This window comes from Ips typographus, linkage group LG7 (assembly GCF_016097725.1).
Source record: "Ips typographus isolate SLU linkage group LG7, UJ_Ityp_2.0, whole genome shotgun sequence".
Lineage (NCBI taxonomy): Eukaryota > Metazoa > Arthropoda > Insecta > Coleoptera > Curculionidae > Ips > Ips typographus.
The window spans coordinates 4,899,440-4,917,056 of NC_138428.1; the positions used below are offsets into that span (position 1 = coordinate 4,899,440).

Sequence of the window (17,617 nt, forward strand, 5' to 3'; positions counted from 1 at the left end):
AATTTCTTTGAAGATGTAAACCAGACACCGCAGACCTACATCGCTAAGCTGAAAATAGTCTATTATGTTAATATGTTTGGGAAGAGGAAGAGATACTGTGACAGCCGGACTGTAAACTGGCAACACCGCCTTCAGTTGGAAAAATGTAAACAAGCTGGCACCACCATCGCCAAGCATCCTCTTCGGTTTTGATACTTCCCTAACATGGTGAGTTCTTAGCGAAAAACTTAAAAATATTTCAATAATCTTAACTTAAAACTGAAATTAAACAGTTTTAAGCTAAACTACAGAATGTCTTCAACGAAACGGTGTTTATATTGTGAGTTTCTTATTTCAGGGTATCGACATAAATCACAAATACGACCGCAAGGTTCGGCGAACGGCCCCCAAAAGTCAGGATGTATATTTACGTCTTTTGGTTAAGGTAAGTCTCCTCAATCAAACTACTTTCATTTAGTAAGAAAAACGTAATTTTTAGCTTTACCGTTACTTGGCCCGTCGTACTGATGCCAAGTTTAACAAAATTGTGTTGAAACGGCTGTTTATGAGCAGAATCAACAGACCCCCAATTTCTGTTGCCAGGTTGGCCAGGCATATGAAAAAACCAGGTCGTGAGGGGCTTACTGCCGTTGTTGTAGGCACTGTGACTGATGATTCAAGGATCTTTGAGATTCCAAAATTGACTGTCTGTGCCTTGAAGGTTACTGACTCTGCTAGGGCTAGGATTTTGAAAGCAGGTTAGTACAAAGTATTTGTCTATTTTATTCCATGTGGTAATTTTCAGTAGGTCAATAATCAATACTGTAAAATCCGTTGAATGAAATCAATTTGAGTAGACTAGATATGTAGCAAATTAGCAAAAACACATTTGCCCCATGATGACCATTAAGCAATGGTTTTTTGGGATATTTCTAACATTACCACTAAATACAGAAATAATCTATTTTCTAGGGCAAATTTCCCTATTCTTGATTATAAAGTTAATGACATTAATGATGAATCTTTATTCAGATTTTCTTTATGAAAACATGCTGTCTTTATAAGTGGACGTAATTCTGAACACTCCCAATCAAAAGCCTTTTTTGAGTTTAACTCTAATCAAATGTCTGAGAGGTTGATTTATATTACAGGAGGAGAAGTGATCACTTTTGATCAGCTGGCTTTGAGAGCCCCCACAGGCTCCAAGACTGTGTTGTTGCAAGGGCGTCGTAACGCCAGGGAGGCTCACAAACACTTTGGGCTCGCTCCTGGTGTGCCCCACAGCCACGCCAAGCCTTTGGTGCGCTCTAAGGGCCGCAAGTTTGAGAGGGCTCGTGGGCGCAGGCGTTCATGCGGTTACAAAAAGTAAACTTACTTTTTTTGTATATTTCATAAGTTGTAATACAGAATTACTGGAATCTGTTCTATACTTGTGTGTTTTTGTTCTTTTTCCCAACTGTCTTTCACATCTTGTGCTAGCTCTGATTTACTATGTACAACTGGCAACAGTGGGTGTTGTACTTTTAAATTTTACACATTATTGGCAACAAGCATTTTTTTGACGTTGCTTTGCAATTTGACAGATGACACTGACATTTTTATTTAAAAAAAACAAACGTTTGACGTGGAATCCTGGAATCACTGCTGGAAGTGTTTGGCCTTTTTCTGAACCAAATTCCTAAATTTTCTAAATTAAAGTAGTTTCACAATGGTGCAGAAAGCGAAAATTAACGTCAAAGACCGGTTTTCCGATGGGGAAATTGACTTGAGCATGTCCGATTTGGACGAAGTTCCTGTGAAAGAAATCGTAAGTTCTCACAGCTGTTGAACATTGTTTTTTTAAATAAAACTAGACAATTTCAGGCCGCTTTAAGAAAAACAGTCAGCTTGGATCTGTCCAACAACCGTCTAACTTCCTTACCGGTATATATTATGATAATTAACCCTAGAGTAGTTGTATTTATACAAAACTAATTTTAGAGCACCTTCACCACTTTAACATTCTTAACCAAGCTGGATTTGAGCAACAACCAGCTTAAAGAACTGCCTGAGGATTTTGGCAATCTGTCCAAACTAAAATATTTGGATTTATATCGCAACAACTTGGAAAGGCTGCCTTTGAGTTTCAGTCAATTGACTGCTCTAAGGTTCCTAGATCTGAAGGACAATCCTTTAGTTCCTGCTGTTGCTAAAGTGGCCGGACCTTGCGTGGACAACAAGGGGTAAGTTCACTATAGTACACATATAAATTATTAAGTGAGGGTTGGTTTTGTAGTTGTCAGCAATGTGCTAGAGAAGTTGTTAAGTTCTTCAGACAATTGCAGGCAGAAGTAGATAATGAAGTTGAAAATAGACGGAATGAACGGCAAAAACAGTTAGAGAGCAACCAGCAAAAGAAGCAGGAAGAAAAAAAGAAAAATAAAAAAGCAAAAGCAAATAATAAAGTTGGAAACAATAAGGAAAATCCTGTTGTTGATAAAGAGCTCAAACTAGAAGGAGATAAAAAGAAAACTAAAAGTAAAGAGGATAAAAAAGGAAGAAAACCTTCCAGTTCAGGTGGATCACTTTTTGTAAAATTTTTGTTATTTGTCACTTTAGTGTCTTTAGTTTTATGGTTTCTGTTTGCATTGAAATACCCTCCAGTGTACCAACCTGCAATCCCTATAATTAACCAATATTACCAAGCAATTCTGAGTAAATTTCCTCCTGATTACCAAAAACACATAGAACACCTGGCAGACTCTGTTTTGTACTTGCAGGCAAGCACACGCAACATGTCTTTAAATGTTATTGAAACAATACACAACAGTGATGCATATAAACGAGTTGTAACAAAAATAGCTCAGTTTACTTCAAGTAAATAATAAATTACTTACAAATTAACTGTTGATGAGTTCTTTCTCAGCCTGTTTGTTCCTTTTGCTCACACATGGATGACCCAAAAGGTAGAACCTTAAAGGTTTCAAAGCCCATTCAGGATCAACACGGTCAATACCAACACGTGCCGTTTTTACTACTTTATACTCTTCCAAATTGAACTCAGGATCATCTTCAATCCACAACATTTCATTATCACATAAATCAAGTTTGTTGCAATTATCTTTCAGCACATCCATGGCGATGCACAACTTTGAAGGTCCATTACACAAGAAATGTGGGTTGTCTTTTTGTTTATCGTTTTTTACTAAAAAAATTTTTCCTGAAGGTAAGTATGAGGAGGTATCTGACACTCACTGTTTCTAAACTGCTTCATAGTGTCAAGACCTTTCAGAGGTTCTAAGGCTCTTAACAGTACCGCAGCGCCTGATTCTTTGCTTGATATATTGAAACAGTAGTACATTCCGTATGTTTGGTAGACGTAACAGGTGCCTGCTGGCATGTACATGGGTTCGTTTCGAGGGGTTCGTCTTAAACAAAAAGAACTCTGAAAACGGTTTTCCAAAATTCAGAAATTTCCACAATTCCGAATTCTCAAACTTCCTAAATAAACAGCGCGCCACCATTTCTAAATGAAACTACAGATTTTGATGCGGTTTGAACTATCACTGAGCTTAATTTATAGGATTTTGGTTGATGGAAAAAACTCTGACTTAAATGCACCGTCACTGTACTATACAGGGTGGAAAAGAAGGGCGTGCAGAAAAGTGAACCTTTGAAGGGGGACTACTTCAAAGTTGATCAATTTTTTTTTTGGGTTTGTTTTAACATAAGAAAGTGTTGCTTAGGTCAATATCTCGCGACGTTTTTGGCCGTTCTTCAATTAACATCCTGTGTGTGTAAACAAGTTACTATGTAAGAAAAAAGTTAAAAATATTTATTAGTAAAGTGACTGTAATTTTGTACTTTTCTTTTTTTGCTCACGTTCTTGTCCCACATTGATTGTCTCTAGCCACCCTGTATGGTCTTATTGGTCATAAGGTTGTTTTAAAAATTATGTAACAGACAGTATTGGATCTACATCCAACTAAAATGACACATAAAAAGCTGCTGCTATAACGTAATTCGAGCTTGACCATTGTAATGTAGTCTTTTTCGGAGAAATCAATATTTTTTGAGACATGGGACGTTAATTGGGAAACGCCCAAAAACGTCCCGAGATATTGACCTAAATAACACTTCCCAATGTTAAAACAAAACCAAAAAAAATTATTGGTCAATTGTGGACTACTTGAAAATATCACTTTTTTGCACACACTTCTTTCACACCCTGTATAAGGCAGTTAGAGTGCATTAAAGCAAAAGTTTTTTACATCAGTAAAAAGCCAATAAACCAAGCCCAATGACAGTCCAAACCGCATTAAAATCTGTTAATTCGTCTCAAAATGGCGAGGTTTTAAAAATGTTACTCGTTTAGTTACTCGCATTTGGACCTTTTATAAATTGTTTGACAACAATCCTTTTAGAAGACAAAGAAAACGTCAACAAACATGCGTGAAGCACTAGGCTACCCAAATACTACCATAAATGCACAAAATGTAGGTGAATATACAATTTGTGCGTGTTTGCCCTCACGTTGAGGTTGAGTTGAGTTTTTAGGGTAGTAAATAGAAGAAAAACTCTTTTAAATTGACATATTATATGTTTACTACAAATTTGATTTGAAATTGGAAAAAAGTGTGTAAAAAATATTCAACATACGCCTATATCCTCTACAAAATTCAACAATAAAAACCTTTATTAGACAGCTTTAATTTTATGGCACTCCATTTAATTCCACATACAAGTTAGGATGAGTTGTCCTCGTTTAAATTTTCAGGAAGATTCGGTATAAAGTAAGTGGAATCCAAAAAGCACCGTGTTATATCCTCCACAATTGATCGGTCTGGTAACTTCTGCGCAGTTCCGTAAAGCGCCATTTTACCTTCGACCGGTATAGAAGGATCTTTTAAAATCTCAGTTAAAGATGTTTTGACGTCATCTAGAAACTTTTGAGCCAGCCCTGGTTTTGTGTGCATCAGAGTAACGCAAATATGTAGTCCGGGTGGGTATTGCAACACGTTTAAGTGCCAACCACAGTTATGCAAGGCGTCGGAGAGGCGGTATATGTCAAAATCGTGGCTACCAACCGCTACCACACTAGTACCAGGTTGTCCAAATATGTAAATCCCTTTCATACGTCTTAAACCTTTTTCGATAAATCGGGCTGTGTAGATAATTTCTTTAGTCGCTTGGACGTATCCATCCAAACCGTGGTAGAGCAAAGTAGCCCAACAGGTGGCAATATTACCACCCGATCTACTTCCGTTTACGGTGGGAGAGCCGTAAACTCCACCCACCCAATCCGTGGTCACCGTGTATTGGTGGTTACGGTATTTACGGTCTCTGTACATGATTACTGAGGTGCCTTTAGGGGCAAAACCATATTTGTGAGTGTCAGCGGAAATGCTAGTCACTCCTTTCAGGCGAAAATCGGTTACTGGGGGTGGATACCCTGCCCGATCCATAAAAACGGTCAGAAGACCGCCGAGACACGAGTCTACGTGAACGGGAATATTGTATTTCAGCCCCAAGTTGGATATTTCTGTTATGTCATCAATTGTGCCTGAAATGTCATGGTGAAGAATTAAACTTAACCAAACTACCAAAACACTTACCATAAGGAAAATTGGGAGCAGACCCAACCAACATAACCGTATTACGGTTAATTGCCCTTCTCATTGCCTTCAAATCAACTTGACAAGTGTAAGGATCGAGAGGCACGTGCCTTAATCTAATATTCAAGTACAGGCCAGCCTTGTCAAAACCTGAGTGAGCTGTCATTGGCAGTACCTACGAAATCCCTCACATACCAGGCATAAAAAAAAACTAAAATTGACTGGACAAACCATTTCAGGTCTTCGGATTCCGCGAGTTTCACGTGCGTAATCCCTGTAAGCTTTGCACGCCATCATTATCGATTCGGTACCACCGGTCGTCATGGTACCGCAAGAATTACGATCCCCATGAAATAAGGTACAAAGTATCCTAACCACTTCAGCTTCCATTTTACATACACCTAAAATGGGTGCTTATACTACAATCCTGAAGTTTACTAAGAATGTGGATGGAATAAATAGTCATTTCCATTCAAACTTGGGAGAGCCAATATCTAATACAAAAGTCATGTGATATTTTCAGAAGATGTTTAAATTTGAATAAAACTAAGTAGATTTTCTTAATCTTAATTGCTTTTCAGAGACTAAATTTATTAATTTGGTAACAGGTAAAAATGTGCTATAAATTGGAAAAATCCTCATTTTATAATAGTTAGTTATCAGAAAAGCAATAAGAAAATGTATTGACCAAACTGATATTGATAAAAATATAGTTATTTCTAAAAATGTCAACAAAATAGGCTTGATACCTTCCATTCTGTTCTATCAAATGGCATTGAATATTATAATAATGTAACTGTCATATTTTAAGAGTGACTCTATTTAAATAAAAAAAATACTTGTTCTTGTTATTTGATACACTCATACTAACCACTCTGAAATCAATAAATTAAATGCAAATTTCATTTGATGGAAATACATACAAGAAAGTTTGTTGTGAGTCAACAAGACAAATGTCATGTGCCACTCACACTAGGTGAGTGGCACATATATTGAATTTAAAGCAAAATTATTGTACAAAAATCAAATTTTATAAATAAAACCATGACCAGCAGTCAGTGAGACATCACATAGCAGTGATTGCAAAAAAGGTTTTGATAGACAAAAGCATTGATGGTGACTAGATATGTAATATGCCTCTTGTACTAAGTTGAAAGGGTTTATAAACTTATCACTGCAGCAAATTTAAACTGCACAACCTATACATAGCATTTAGAATTATGATTTTACCAGGAAACAAATCAGGATGCAATGGATTGGTGTAAGATGACAATTTGAAAGCATCTGCTGTCAAGGCCTGAAGATTTTCATCATGCACATACACTGCTCCTGAAGCATAACCAGTTTTCCACCCTTCTTCACCCAGAGCCAAATTTATTCTCAAAGTATTGAGAATTTCATTGTTTGACAACCCTTTAGAGGGTAGTTGCTTCAAGTACTGCAACTTCCCAGTTTTATTGGTGATATCTTCTTCAAATGATTTACTAATAGTTCCCAGTTCTTCATCCACTTTCCTCCTAATTGCTGGTATTTTCTTCGCCAACCTGAACACTGAAGCAAACTTAACAGTGACGGTAAAAGGTTTGATTGATTGAATCATTACATACCAGTTCTTTTGGTTCTAGTTGCAACACTTTCATCGCGATCCACAAAATCGTACAGCCACACAACTAATAAAACTGAACCAGTTGTGATGGTGACTATTTTCCAGGGTTCTTTGCCTTCAAAGGCCACATCAATACAGTTTGTAATGTATTTTAGGGGGCTTTTTACTACCTCCATTTTTTCACAAGGAGCTCAGATTATTGACTCACAGATTATACACAATTAAATACTTAAGAATGAGATAAGATTAAAGATTTTGGAGTGTTTTTAATGAGGTAGCCTTGTTTTAATGTTATTTATTTTATACATTTTACTTTATTTGGTGGTGGAACTTAACCAACAAATAATCCTTTGTTTACATGACCTTTGAAGTGAGTTTATAGGCAACTAACCTAACCACAAACGCGGGAAGGTTTGAATACACTATTAAATAATTATTTGCTTACCTGCCGTTGTAGGACTGTGAAGCCTTGTCCTCGTTGCCTAAATAACATTCAGTTTCCACGATTCGACCTGTCAGGATGGTGCCATCGTCCAGTTTTCTTACCAATAACTTCCCCAAGAAGTACAAAGCCATCACTTTGCACTCCTTGTCGAAATCTTCTTTAAGCAACCTGATTGAAGAGATTTGGTTCATTGTTTTCTTGTTTTAGGAAGCTTATGGTTACTAGCTTCAATTCCACACTGAAAGTAATTAACAACAGTTATTAATTAACATTAAAAAAAGGTTTGAAAACAAAAATGGTTGTTTATGTTTATTGTTTACACTTTGGGTGTCGTCTGTCAAAAATCACAATATGGTAGGACAGTGTTCCGTTTTCAAAGTTTGTCACGCGTTCCGAATTTTCAATCATCTTGGAAATTTGAAATTAGTGTTGTATTTTGGTTTTGTAAGATTGTAAGGCCTAACAGCTCGTTTCAAAGTATACCTAGTTTTCAACTTTTAGTGAAAACACTGTAAACTTTAAGTTCCATTATGGAAAAACCTTACAAAATATCACTTTCTACTCTGTGCAGTACTTGTGTGTGCTTTATAAATGGCTTGTATTACTTAAACGATACTTTCATACACAAAATGCTAATCCAACTTACAATAATCTAAGATTTGGTTAGATGCGGACCTGGCAAAATATTCCTAAAACCTTCCAGGAAACAAATATTGACGAAACCTCGAGGGTTAATTATATGGAAATTCCTGCGCAACACATTCTCAAATACGGAACCGTAAGCGAGAGCTGAATGGATATTATCAGATACCTTTCCCAAGCTTAAATTTCCCGGTTCTAGGGTTTATGTACAAAGGTGTCGGAGTTTGCTAGTGATACATGGAAATCGTTTTAAACTAGGCACCTGCAAATTAGTTACCACAATACCACACAGACACACACTGAATTTTCAGATGGATTAGCTCCTTCTAACACGTGTTACGTTTATGGGAGAAATTAGATTGTTTTCGATCGTTTTTTCCTTACCTTTGCCGTCGATCGTCCATTGATGATCAATATATCGATTAAATCCACTGTTTGGATCGGTTAATTAATAATAAACTCTTCGATTTCTCTCTACGTTGTTGATTACCGCAGTTCAAAGGCTTCTGCTGCTTGGCAGTTTATCATGGTAAAATTTGTTCCACCCCTTAATTACCATTTGCGTTCATTTCGGTCTCTAACTAAAACAAATACATATGCGATAAGCCTAATCATTAATCTTGTTATCTTTGGTGCTGGAAGTCTCGGTCAAACCAACAAAAAAACAATTAATGACAAATAAGAAACTCGAAGAGGGAGAAGGTGAAAGTTTTTTACTGACTTCCCCCTTTATTAAACAGGCTTTAAAGCCAGAGAAAATTAAATTTTTCTCAAATCCGGATTCTAGTAGCATTAGGAAATAAGGAAATATTTTATTTGGACAAGGCGTTCGTTTAAGACGTTTCAGGAATTTTTAATTTCCTATTTTTGTTACATATTTCGCACTTTTACACTTTTTCGGCATGTTTTATTAACGTTTCCTGTAATTTATCTTGGGGTCAGTGTTGCCAAGACAAAATATTTAATGACAGTAGAATAATCAGTCAAAAAACGGTAGATGAAAACAAATTCATTCATTTTACATTATTATACAGGGTCTTTTAATAGTTCAAAAATACAGATTTTTCATTTTTTCATTAATAATTGTTTTCTAAATTTTGACATTAGTGACAGATATCACGTGGTTTTAAAGGATAATTTAGCTAGGCAGTCACGTGACAATTGTCAAAAATCATAAATCTCAAAAACACACTCTTTATATCGAATACTGCAAGAAAACAATTCTAAACCCTCAATTTTGCAACTTTAGAGCATGGTTTGACAGTTTTGACGTTCGTGACAGTTGTCACGTGATTGTAGAACACTATTTAGCTAGACGATCACGTGACAATTGGTAAAATAACTGTCATAATTCTCAGAAACACGTTTTATATGAAATACTGCAAGAAAAAAGAAACAGAAACAGGTTTAATATCAGATACTGCAAGAAAACGTTTCTAAACCCTTATTTTTGCAATTTAGAGCATGGTTTGACAGTTTTGACGTTAGTGACAGTTGTCATGTGATTGTAAAACACTATTTAGCTAGACGGTCACGTGACAATTGGCAAAATAACTGTTATAATTTTCAGAAACACGTTTTATATCAAATACTGCAAAAAACGTTTTTAAATCATGATTTTTGCAACTTTTGAGCATGGTTTGACAGTTTTGACGTTAGTGACAGTTGTCACGCGATTGTAGAATACTATTTAGCTAGACGGTCACGTGACAATTAGCAAAATAACTGTCATAATTCTCAGAAACATGTTTTATATCAAATACTTTAAGAAAACGTTTCTAAACTCTGATGTTTGCAACTTTAGAGCATAGTTTGACAGTTTTGACGTTATTGACAGTTGTCACGTGATTTCAGAAACTTTTTAGCTAGACTATGAATTGACGATTGTCAAAATAACTGTCACATCTTAGAAAATCGTCTTGTCTCGAAAACTGTGTTAAAAAATAATTCTTGCAAATTCTAGTAAAATTGATACATATTGTGACAATAGTGACAGACATCACATGTTTTAGATAATAATTTGGAGTAAGAAAATGACTGTTTTAAGCGCATTTTTAGAATCCTTATTAAATTTCCTATTCAATAAACTGAAAAAGTATATAAAAAGTTTCACAACCAACATAATGGCAATAGCGTAATTAAAAATGGTAGATTATATACAAAAAATAGGAGAACGGTAGGACATTTTGCTTTGTTGGTAACACATAATTTCAAGTGGTTTAAAAAAAGGTGTAAACTTAGACTGGTTTATCCAAATTAATATTTCTTTGTATTATTAGAAAAATAAAATTCTCTACAACTTTTCCTTTTAATATACCTACCCTAGACGATTTGAATGTTCCTTGGTGGTGGTGTCTGAGTAGACACTCATTTAGTGCCATTTTGTTTTTTGGGGTTCCAGTGACATTTTGTTGAAAAAAATCGGAATACAGGGTGATTAATATGTTTTGTCTCAAAAAGCTCAAAAAACTATTAGAATCCTTGAATTTCGAAAATTTTACCATTTTCAAAACTTAAAACTTTCAGTAAGACACTTTTAACTAATAACAAAATTTTTCTAGACTAGGTACAAAGCAGCATATCAATTGAAAACAATGTAGAAACCAATTTATTATTGATAATATTAACTTAGCAAGGCTCATGCGTAAGACCGAGACAATTTTCACCCTTTAAAGCAATTCTTGCACTGCTTGCAGTCCGTTTACGAACGTTGCGGGAAAACGTCCAATTTCGTGTCCAAAAAACCGAATCCACACGATCGCGATCCTTGAAAAGCTGCACACGTGCTCACAACCGAATTTTCCGGTATGAAAGTGTTTTTGTTGACTGGAATTTAAACTTATCAGGTGAGTGTTTTTTATTCAATCGTAAAATTGGGAAGTCACTTAAAACCATTAGTCAAGTCTGGCAAGTAAAGTGGTCTACCAGGGGAGAAAAAACCACCCTGGAACTATTCATTTTACGATCGGGACAGGGAGAAGAATGAAACAAGGCTTAACGAAAATTCTTTAGACCTTTTTCTTTGTCGTTGATGAATCTAATCTCATATTTTATTCTTTAGGACGTTCCCGTTCTAATTCCTTATAAATAAATACACGCGGTTATCAGGAAATTGGATTAGTTGCTGTGTGTGTTAGACTATCTATAGAAAAAAAGGACAATTTATTAAATCTTTCTTTTGCTTCAATAAACGGTTTAGCCAGACCGAGATACGAAATTTTTATCATGTCGGCAGCTTTATGCTCTCTCGATTTCACACGGATTGATGTCTTTCTGTGTCTAGGGAATATTGAACGGTTGTCCTGTCAACCCACCTTTCCTGAATTTTTAACGCGGATTATCGAGATTTACACCGAAAATAACCATTGACAGGTGCATTTCAGCAGTTTCTGTAACATATTCAGAGTGATTAGGGTCGCGAGTTTTGTAACTTTCAAAATAAATAGCGTAAACTAATTCAAAGTGATTTAATACCTAATCAGTATCAGTGACTAGATTTACCTCGTTTCAAATGTCTGAGTTTAAGACTTGTCTAATGAGGGTAAATCGTTTTGAAAGTGAAGGCTGTAAGCTGAGCCAAACTTAAATTTTAACCTGATCAGAGCTACAGTCGTAAACCTAGTTTATAGTTGAGATGTTTACATGATCATCAGGTGTAAAGGTGCTTAATTGAGGTTGAACAAATTTTTATGCATAGATGTAAACTCAGTTAAATTCTTACAGTTTTGTCCTACCAAATTTGTTAGGGCACACTATTATTTTTACATTTCTAAAAAAAGAAGGATTTCCCTTAATTGACAAGGACTATTTTGACTGTGGTTACACCACATACACCTTAGCTTAGACCGAGTACCTAAAATAAAATAGAAATTTTGTATTATTATACTCATTTCGGTACAAGTTATTCAATTTCCTTAACCACAACTTTGAAATTCAGTTTTAAAACAAATAAATGAATAGGACATACTAAAAATCCAACAAATGAAAAAAACATTGTTAGAAAGCTCTTTGCGTTGGTTGCGTTGAAATGCCTCTTAAACTATTAACTGACTTATCCCTTTATCGTAACTAAAATATTCTTGTGTACAACAGTTGTATCCACCCACAACCAGCAACCAAATACTCAAAACAATACAAAGACGACCCTTTTAAACTCAACGCTTTGCTCTATATGTAACAAAGCAACTTTTTGAAACATGAAATATGACATGACTTTCATCCCTTTTTAGGTTTGGTAACGTTATAACTGTTTGTGTTTCTAACACACCAAAGTTTGCGATCGTCCCTCACCTGCTTAATTAAACCGACATAAACCTTTTGCGTTATCTAATTAGTGCCTAAACATGCAGCAATAATGTCGCCCTACCTCGGTAATTACCCTTCTTAGGATATTAATTATTCAACTGGTTTTCGAGGGCAAAAAGACCAACCCTTAAAGGACCGAAGGTTGTTTTTGCGGTGCAAACAAATTTCAATGACAACAGGCAAAAAGCGCTGAATCCCCGGCTGGAAAACCTAATCAGACGAGAGGATTAAAGCCAAAAAAGCTCCTGGAGATGCAAATATAAATAATATTCAAATGGGCATTGTGTCCGTTAAGGTTATTATAATTTAAAGTGATGTGGGTTGGGAATTATCTAATAATTGTGCCACTTCTGCTGAATAATCAGCCTTAAAACGCTTCTTCATCCTTTGGGGATAGTGTTCTGTCGGGGTTTTTAAGGTGAGGCACTTTGTACCAGGTCATATTTGTTAAACAGGGGGAAAAATGAACTGAGCACACAATGTAACAGGGTTTAATGGAAAATTCGTTCCTTAATGGTTTGGCCTTATAGAATTGTGATGTAACCGGATTAAAATAGAAGTGGTTGTTCTTTTATTGATTTTTCAGTCAGATCGATTAAGTAACAATTTAGAATTTTGTTTATGTCATTATTTTATCAAATAATATAACTTTTTACACATTTTGTTTCTCAGAAACAGTACAATTTTTATACAGCACCTTAGCCTTTGTTAATCACAATCAAATGACCTAAAAATTTACAGTCACATTTAAAAAATGTAGTTTTTTGGCTTTAAATACAAAAATGATTTTTCAATTATTGTATTTATTTTTTGAGTTTTCCAGCAAAATTGTTCCAGAAGCAAACTACCCTAGACATTTGGAGGTCTGCAACTTGTTGAAAATTTAATAATTTGTAACAGTACTCTTTCATCCTGAATTGTTTGTCACTCCATCACAGTGTTCTACTGGAGGAATTTAATAAAAAAGCAAACTACACTAGTGTAAGTTAATTGAATTACAAGAAGGCTAGATAATCAAAATTGTTATTTCCTGTTACATTAATGACTGGATTAAAAGAACAACATTAAAAATTAATTACACTGATAGGGAGTTAAATAGACTGCTCACTCTACTCAGAATAGTCAGTTTCTAATCTTTTACCGTTATGCAATGACCCTCTTTACGCACAGTTGTTGTTTGCTATTGGATATAGGTATATTATAAAACTGACTGTTCTAATGCTGGAGAAAATATACTAATAATAATTCAACTGAGGTGTATAATAGCAATAATGTCACACTTGCCTAAGTCTCAACAAGCATTATACGCCATTTGTTCTTAATAACTGTAACATCACCATAAATCATTATTTTAAGAACAACACTAACAATTAAATTACATGTTCTTGTGAATTTTTTTAATTACATTGTTATTTTTTCTTTAGTAGCATAATTCCTATGATTAGTACAAATATGATGTTAATATGTTAAAATTATGAGTAACACGTGCTCTAAGGCATTTTACGCACTCATGGAATTACACACACAACTTTTGTCATATCGTGCGTAAAAGCTACTTACAGCACTACTTACGTAATATACTATTATATAAACAGGACAAGATCATAATGCATTTTGGGTGTTGTAGCAAAAATCGAAAAACACTGTGATTACTATGATGGTAGTTATTACAAAACTCCGCGCCTTTATCGCTCTATATTGTTAAATACTCTTTGTTATTACGTATTTATGACGTATATAAATAGAAAATTTGAGAACTGTCTAGTCTAACACCGGTCAATAAATAACGCAACAGGAAGCCACTTCAAAAGACCTAAATTTATTACCTCTCAAAATGCTATCATTTTCCCGGAGTTTTTCCGGTTTTATTACTTGGCGCAGCAAGAAAATATCGGTTCGCTGAGAAATAAACAGTACAGGGAAGTATACAGTGTGTCCCAAATTATACAGTGAGTCGGTTAAACGGGGAAAGTTTTAGAAAATTTTATGTGGAACTTATTTCCGGTTTCCAAATTAAATTATTTTTCTTCGTTTTTGGAGAAACGTCAGAGGCTGCATTTTAAACAATTGCTTACAGCTCTTTAACAAAGCCAAAGAGAGTTTTGAAACTAAGACATAATTAAGGCATTTTTTTACGTAGAACAGATTCCGAGATATGGATGGAAATTCCTATGGCCGCCATCTTGAATTTTTACATTTTTGGAAAGCGCGAAAGTATTTGTTGATGGTATTATTTAAGTTTCTTAAGGGCAGAAAAAGTTTTGTTATAGTTCGGAAAATGGAAAATGTCGCCGCCATTATGAAAAAGACAAATGACAATCAGTACGCTTTTTTCTACTAATTTTTATAACGTACAAAATCGCAAAAAAAAATGTCATATTTATTGATTCCATTTTGAATTTGGCTGGTATTTTAAAACAAGAAAAACAAAAAAGTGTGCGATTATCTTTAGATTTGATTTAAGTAAGATTTTGTAAAGTTGCTATCAAAAGGGTTGTAAATTATCTAAATAAAGAGAAAAAAATATGATAACGTACATACAATAACATATCATCAACTAGTATTAGATGTAAAATCAATTTGGGACACACTGTATAAGAGTGGCGTTTTGCCTCCCGAGGTTGCCGCTACCTGAACGCAAATATAAAATATGCGGAAAGTTGATTAAATGCAACTTTCTAGATGGTCTCGAGCCGGAATTATAATAGGAGGTATACGTTTAAAAAAAAAGTGAAATAAAAGTAGCGAACGTGTACCGCGTTTCCGCTTCGGTTTCCTTTTTAAAAGTTACGGAAGCATAAATTGTCAACTAACGTAGTCAACCTTAATTCATACGGTGATATAGTCAAAGCGTCAGATTTAACAGAGTTATCCGTAATTAAAAAAAGTCGACGCTTTCAGCTTTTACCGACAAATTTCAACGAAAATTAAGTAAACCCCAATGTAGGGGAGACAATTTTTAAATTGGGATATCAACTAATCATAAAAAAAATCAAACAATTTACAAATGTAGTTTAGAAAGTTAAATCTTTGAATCCGTATGATGGATTTCAGAAAAGGTACTTTCAATTTTAGAATAATGTAACAGAACATACCATGGATAAGTCTAAGTAGATGTAAATTCTTGGGCCCTTATGGGTAAAATAGTTCGTTTTTTACTATTTCGTTGATATCAAAAATTCTAGAATATTTAATGTCAGTTGTTCCGCTAGCAAGTGCTTAGAACAAATAATGGGCCTATCCCACATATCATAAATTTTTGTTTTAATGACTGGAATCGAAAGAATAGTATCAAAAAACTAATTTTTCATATTCTTGAAGAAAAAATTATGGTCGTAAATGTTCCTACATTAGTTTGAATTTGTCCATTAAATTTAAAAGATCTGTTTTGGCGCGCATGTGACGTACGTAATTCTGGGCGATTTTATTGGCTGTTGCACGCCATCTGTTTCACTTCTTGTCGCTGATTGGTTGATAGTGTAGTACGTCACCGGCGGCGGGCGTTTTAAACATGAGATTAATGTAGTTTTTATCATCATTTTTTTTCTATTTAGACTTAATATTTTTGAAAACAAAAAAATACGGGTATAATATTTTCAATCCGTCTTTGTAGTTATGATATAAAAAAAAATTGTGGGACAGGCCCATTGTGATGCCAGAATGTCCAATACGCCGCATAATGCCGTACTGGACATAGTGCATTGCAGAGAAAAATTACTCCAAAAAGGATAGGAAGAAGTTAGATGTTTGTGCAATAGAGGTGAAGATTGGGCTAACAATGGACTATCAAACCACATTGGGATAAGTTTTATTTAGTCTACAGTCAGGGCTCTAAAGCTTTTTAAAACCATAATTCCTTCTTCTTTTAAAAAGAATTTCTGGCGGTTTTTCTTCTCTTCTTTCAATTCTTCCTTTAATGCAATAATCTGCAGGTTGATTCATTTAATTTAAGTTGACAAAAGTTTCTTCACCACAGTAAAAATCAATTATGACGTAATACTAATTTGGATTGATTTTCACAGACTAATTGACACACTATTTTGAAGCTACTAATTGGCCTGATGATACGTCGTCCTAATTGTGGATTATGCACATTAACACCTCTCCAGGTTACCTTGTATCTGGAAGCAACGCTACATAATTCCCTTGGAAAATTTCCGTGCGACTTGGCTGAATGAAAAATAAATCCGATGGAAAGATTACGGTTTTTCCACCATATAGCAACTTAATATGTTGCTTAGTCAGCGTCATTTGTCTTAATAAAATACAGAAAACCCTTTTACCACCCACCATCCACACCTAATATAATTAACTAGTCACCATTCCAATTTTGTAAATTTCCAGCTTTTAATCAGCGTAATTAACGGTAATTAGAGTTGACAACAACAGTAATATGCTAACGTAATTTCAACGTTTATTTAGATAATTTAAGGCCCCTAAGGGTGGAATTAACGACTAGGTGGGAATCATTGCGGTATTAAATGTGAAACGAACAGTCTAAACTTTAATACGTCCTACCAAGTTGAACCATATATCAGTCAATAAGGCGTTGAAATTTATGTAACCTGTACGTGGGGGTTATATTTGATCCTACACGAAGGTGTTTCTATTGTCTGACAGGAAAAAGTGCCCATTTCGGAATAACAAATTGATTTCAGACTCCCCCAAAAAATGATGTACATGAGGATATTGCAAACTTTGGAAATACAAGATCAGTTAATTAAATGCGTACTGTTGAACATTCAAATAATCCTATAAAAGTATTTAGGACAGACAACTCTGATTAAATTTCGGCGCTTTTAAGTAAAAGAATTAATTCAACCTGGTTTTAAATCGCATTAGGCAAAAGCTTCGTCGTTTTACAACCTTCCCCACTTGAATCCCAGGTAGAACATGAATCTGCCCCATTAGGACAAATATTAAATCACCATGTTTAGGGAACGTTTTGAGGTATCTTAATTCGGTTTGAATAAATTTGCATTTATATGGGCGAATTATACCGAGCGATTTGCTTCCAGAACTATCGCTTGTTGTACAGCATTTTTC

The 17,617-nt window shown here is 34.8% G+C and overlaps 5 protein-coding genes across 14 annotated transcripts in view; 3 read left to right on the forward strand and 2 right to left on the reverse strand.

Moving 5' to 3' along the window:
* The window catches only part of LOC145732170 (DNA-3-methyladenine glycosylase-like), a 139,730-nt gene that overhangs the window by 530 nt on the left and 121,583 nt on the right, over window positions 1-17,617 (reverse strand). For 3 of the 9 annotated variants that reach the window (XM_081984276.1, XM_081984275.1, XM_081984273.1), the window contains exons 3-5: window positions 7,625-7,862; window positions 3,214-3,386; window positions 2,812-3,163 (exon numbers count right to left, since the gene is read on the reverse strand). In XM_081984276.1, coding sequence (XP_081840402.1) covers window positions 2,859-3,163; window positions 3,214-3,386; window positions 7,625-7,815 — 669 coding nt within the window. In that variant the 5' untranslated portion in view covers window positions 7,816-7,862 and the 3' untranslated portion in view covers window positions 2,812-2,858. Of the gene's footprint in view, window positions 1-2,811; window positions 3,164-3,213; window positions 3,404-7,624; window positions 7,965-8,270; window positions 8,407-8,435; window positions 8,454-8,650; window positions 8,811-17,617 lie in introns of those variants that run through there. The other 6 variants (XM_081984274.1, XM_081984279.1, XM_081984278.1 and 3 more) reach the window with 6 other exon arrangements.
* Window positions 133-1,408, forward strand: RpL18 (ribosomal protein L18). The gene is made up of 4 exons (XM_081984285.1): window positions 133-207; window positions 338-424; window positions 479-737; window positions 1,131-1,408. Exons 1-4 carry the CDS (start codon window positions 205-207, stop codon window positions 1,346-1,348), a joined length of 567 nt encoding a protein of 188 aa, XP_081840411.1. The 5' UTR covers window positions 133-204; the 3' UTR covers window positions 1,349-1,408.
* On the forward strand, window positions 1,645-2,862 carry LOC145732146 (uncharacterized). The gene is made up of 4 exons (XM_081984233.1): window positions 1,645-1,786; window positions 1,843-1,902; window positions 1,960-2,201; window positions 2,255-2,862. Exons 1-4 carry the CDS (start codon window positions 1,688-1,690, stop codon window positions 2,841-2,843), a joined length of 990 nt encoding a protein of 329 aa, XP_081840359.1. The 5' UTR covers window positions 1,645-1,687; the 3' UTR covers window positions 2,844-2,862.
* Sply (Sphingosine-1-phosphate lyase) lies at window positions 4,539-7,551 on the reverse strand. Its single transcript, XM_081984180.1, has 5 exons — window positions 7,181-7,551; window positions 6,804-7,124; window positions 5,805-5,974; window positions 5,574-5,748; window positions 4,539-5,521 (listed from the first exon to the last, which is right to left on the reverse strand). Exons 1-5 carry the CDS (start codon window positions 7,353-7,355, stop codon window positions 4,704-4,706), a joined length of 1,659 nt encoding a protein of 552 aa, XP_081840306.1. The 5' UTR covers window positions 7,356-7,551; the 3' UTR covers window positions 4,539-4,703.
* The window catches only part of Ccn (cellular communication network factor protein Ccn), a 38,544-nt gene continuing 31,877 nt past the window's right edge, over window positions 10,951-17,617 (forward strand). Inside the window, exon 1 of one of the 2 annotated variants that reach the window (XM_081984104.1) lies at window positions 10,951-11,112. The gene's annotated coding sequence lies outside the window, so the exon portion shown is untranslated. The remainder of the gene's footprint in view (window positions 11,113-17,617) is intronic. The other variant, XM_081984103.1, reaches the window with a different exon arrangement.

Bases quoted from the DNA above. Each gene is read 5' to 3' on its own strand.
- RpL18 (XM_081984285.1), top strand. The intron at 425-478 runs GTAAGTCTCCTC...CGTAATTTTTAG, and splicing joins ATTTACGTCTTTTGGTTAAG to CTTTACCGTTACTTGGCCCG. The intron at 738-1,130 runs GTTAGTACAAAG...TTTATATTACAG, and splicing joins GGCTAGGATTTTGAAAGCAG to GAGGAGAAGTGATCACTTTT.
- LOC145732146 (XM_081984233.1), top strand. From the start codon at position 1,688: ATGGTGCAGAAAGCGAAAATTAACGTCAAAGACCGGTTTTCCGATGGG. The intron at 1,787-1,842 runs GTAAGTTCTCAC...AGACAATTTCAG, and splicing joins AAGTTCCTGTGAAAGAAATC to GCCGCTTTAAGAAAAACAGT. The intron at 1,903-1,959 runs GTATATATTATG...AACTAATTTTAG, and splicing joins ACCGTCTAACTTCCTTACCG to AGCACCTTCACCACTTTAAC.
- Sply (XM_081984180.1), bottom strand. From the start codon at position 7,355: ATGGAGGTAGTAAAAAGCCCCCTAAAATACATTACAAACTGTATTGAT. The intron at 7,125-7,180 runs GTATGTAATGAT...AGTTTGCTTCAG, and splicing joins AACTAGAACCAAAAGAACTG to TGTTCAGGTTGGCGAAGAAA. The intron at 5,749-5,804 runs GTTTGTCCAGTC...GGGATTTCGTAG, and splicing joins GAATCCGAAGACCTGAAATG to GTACTGCCAATGACAGCTCA.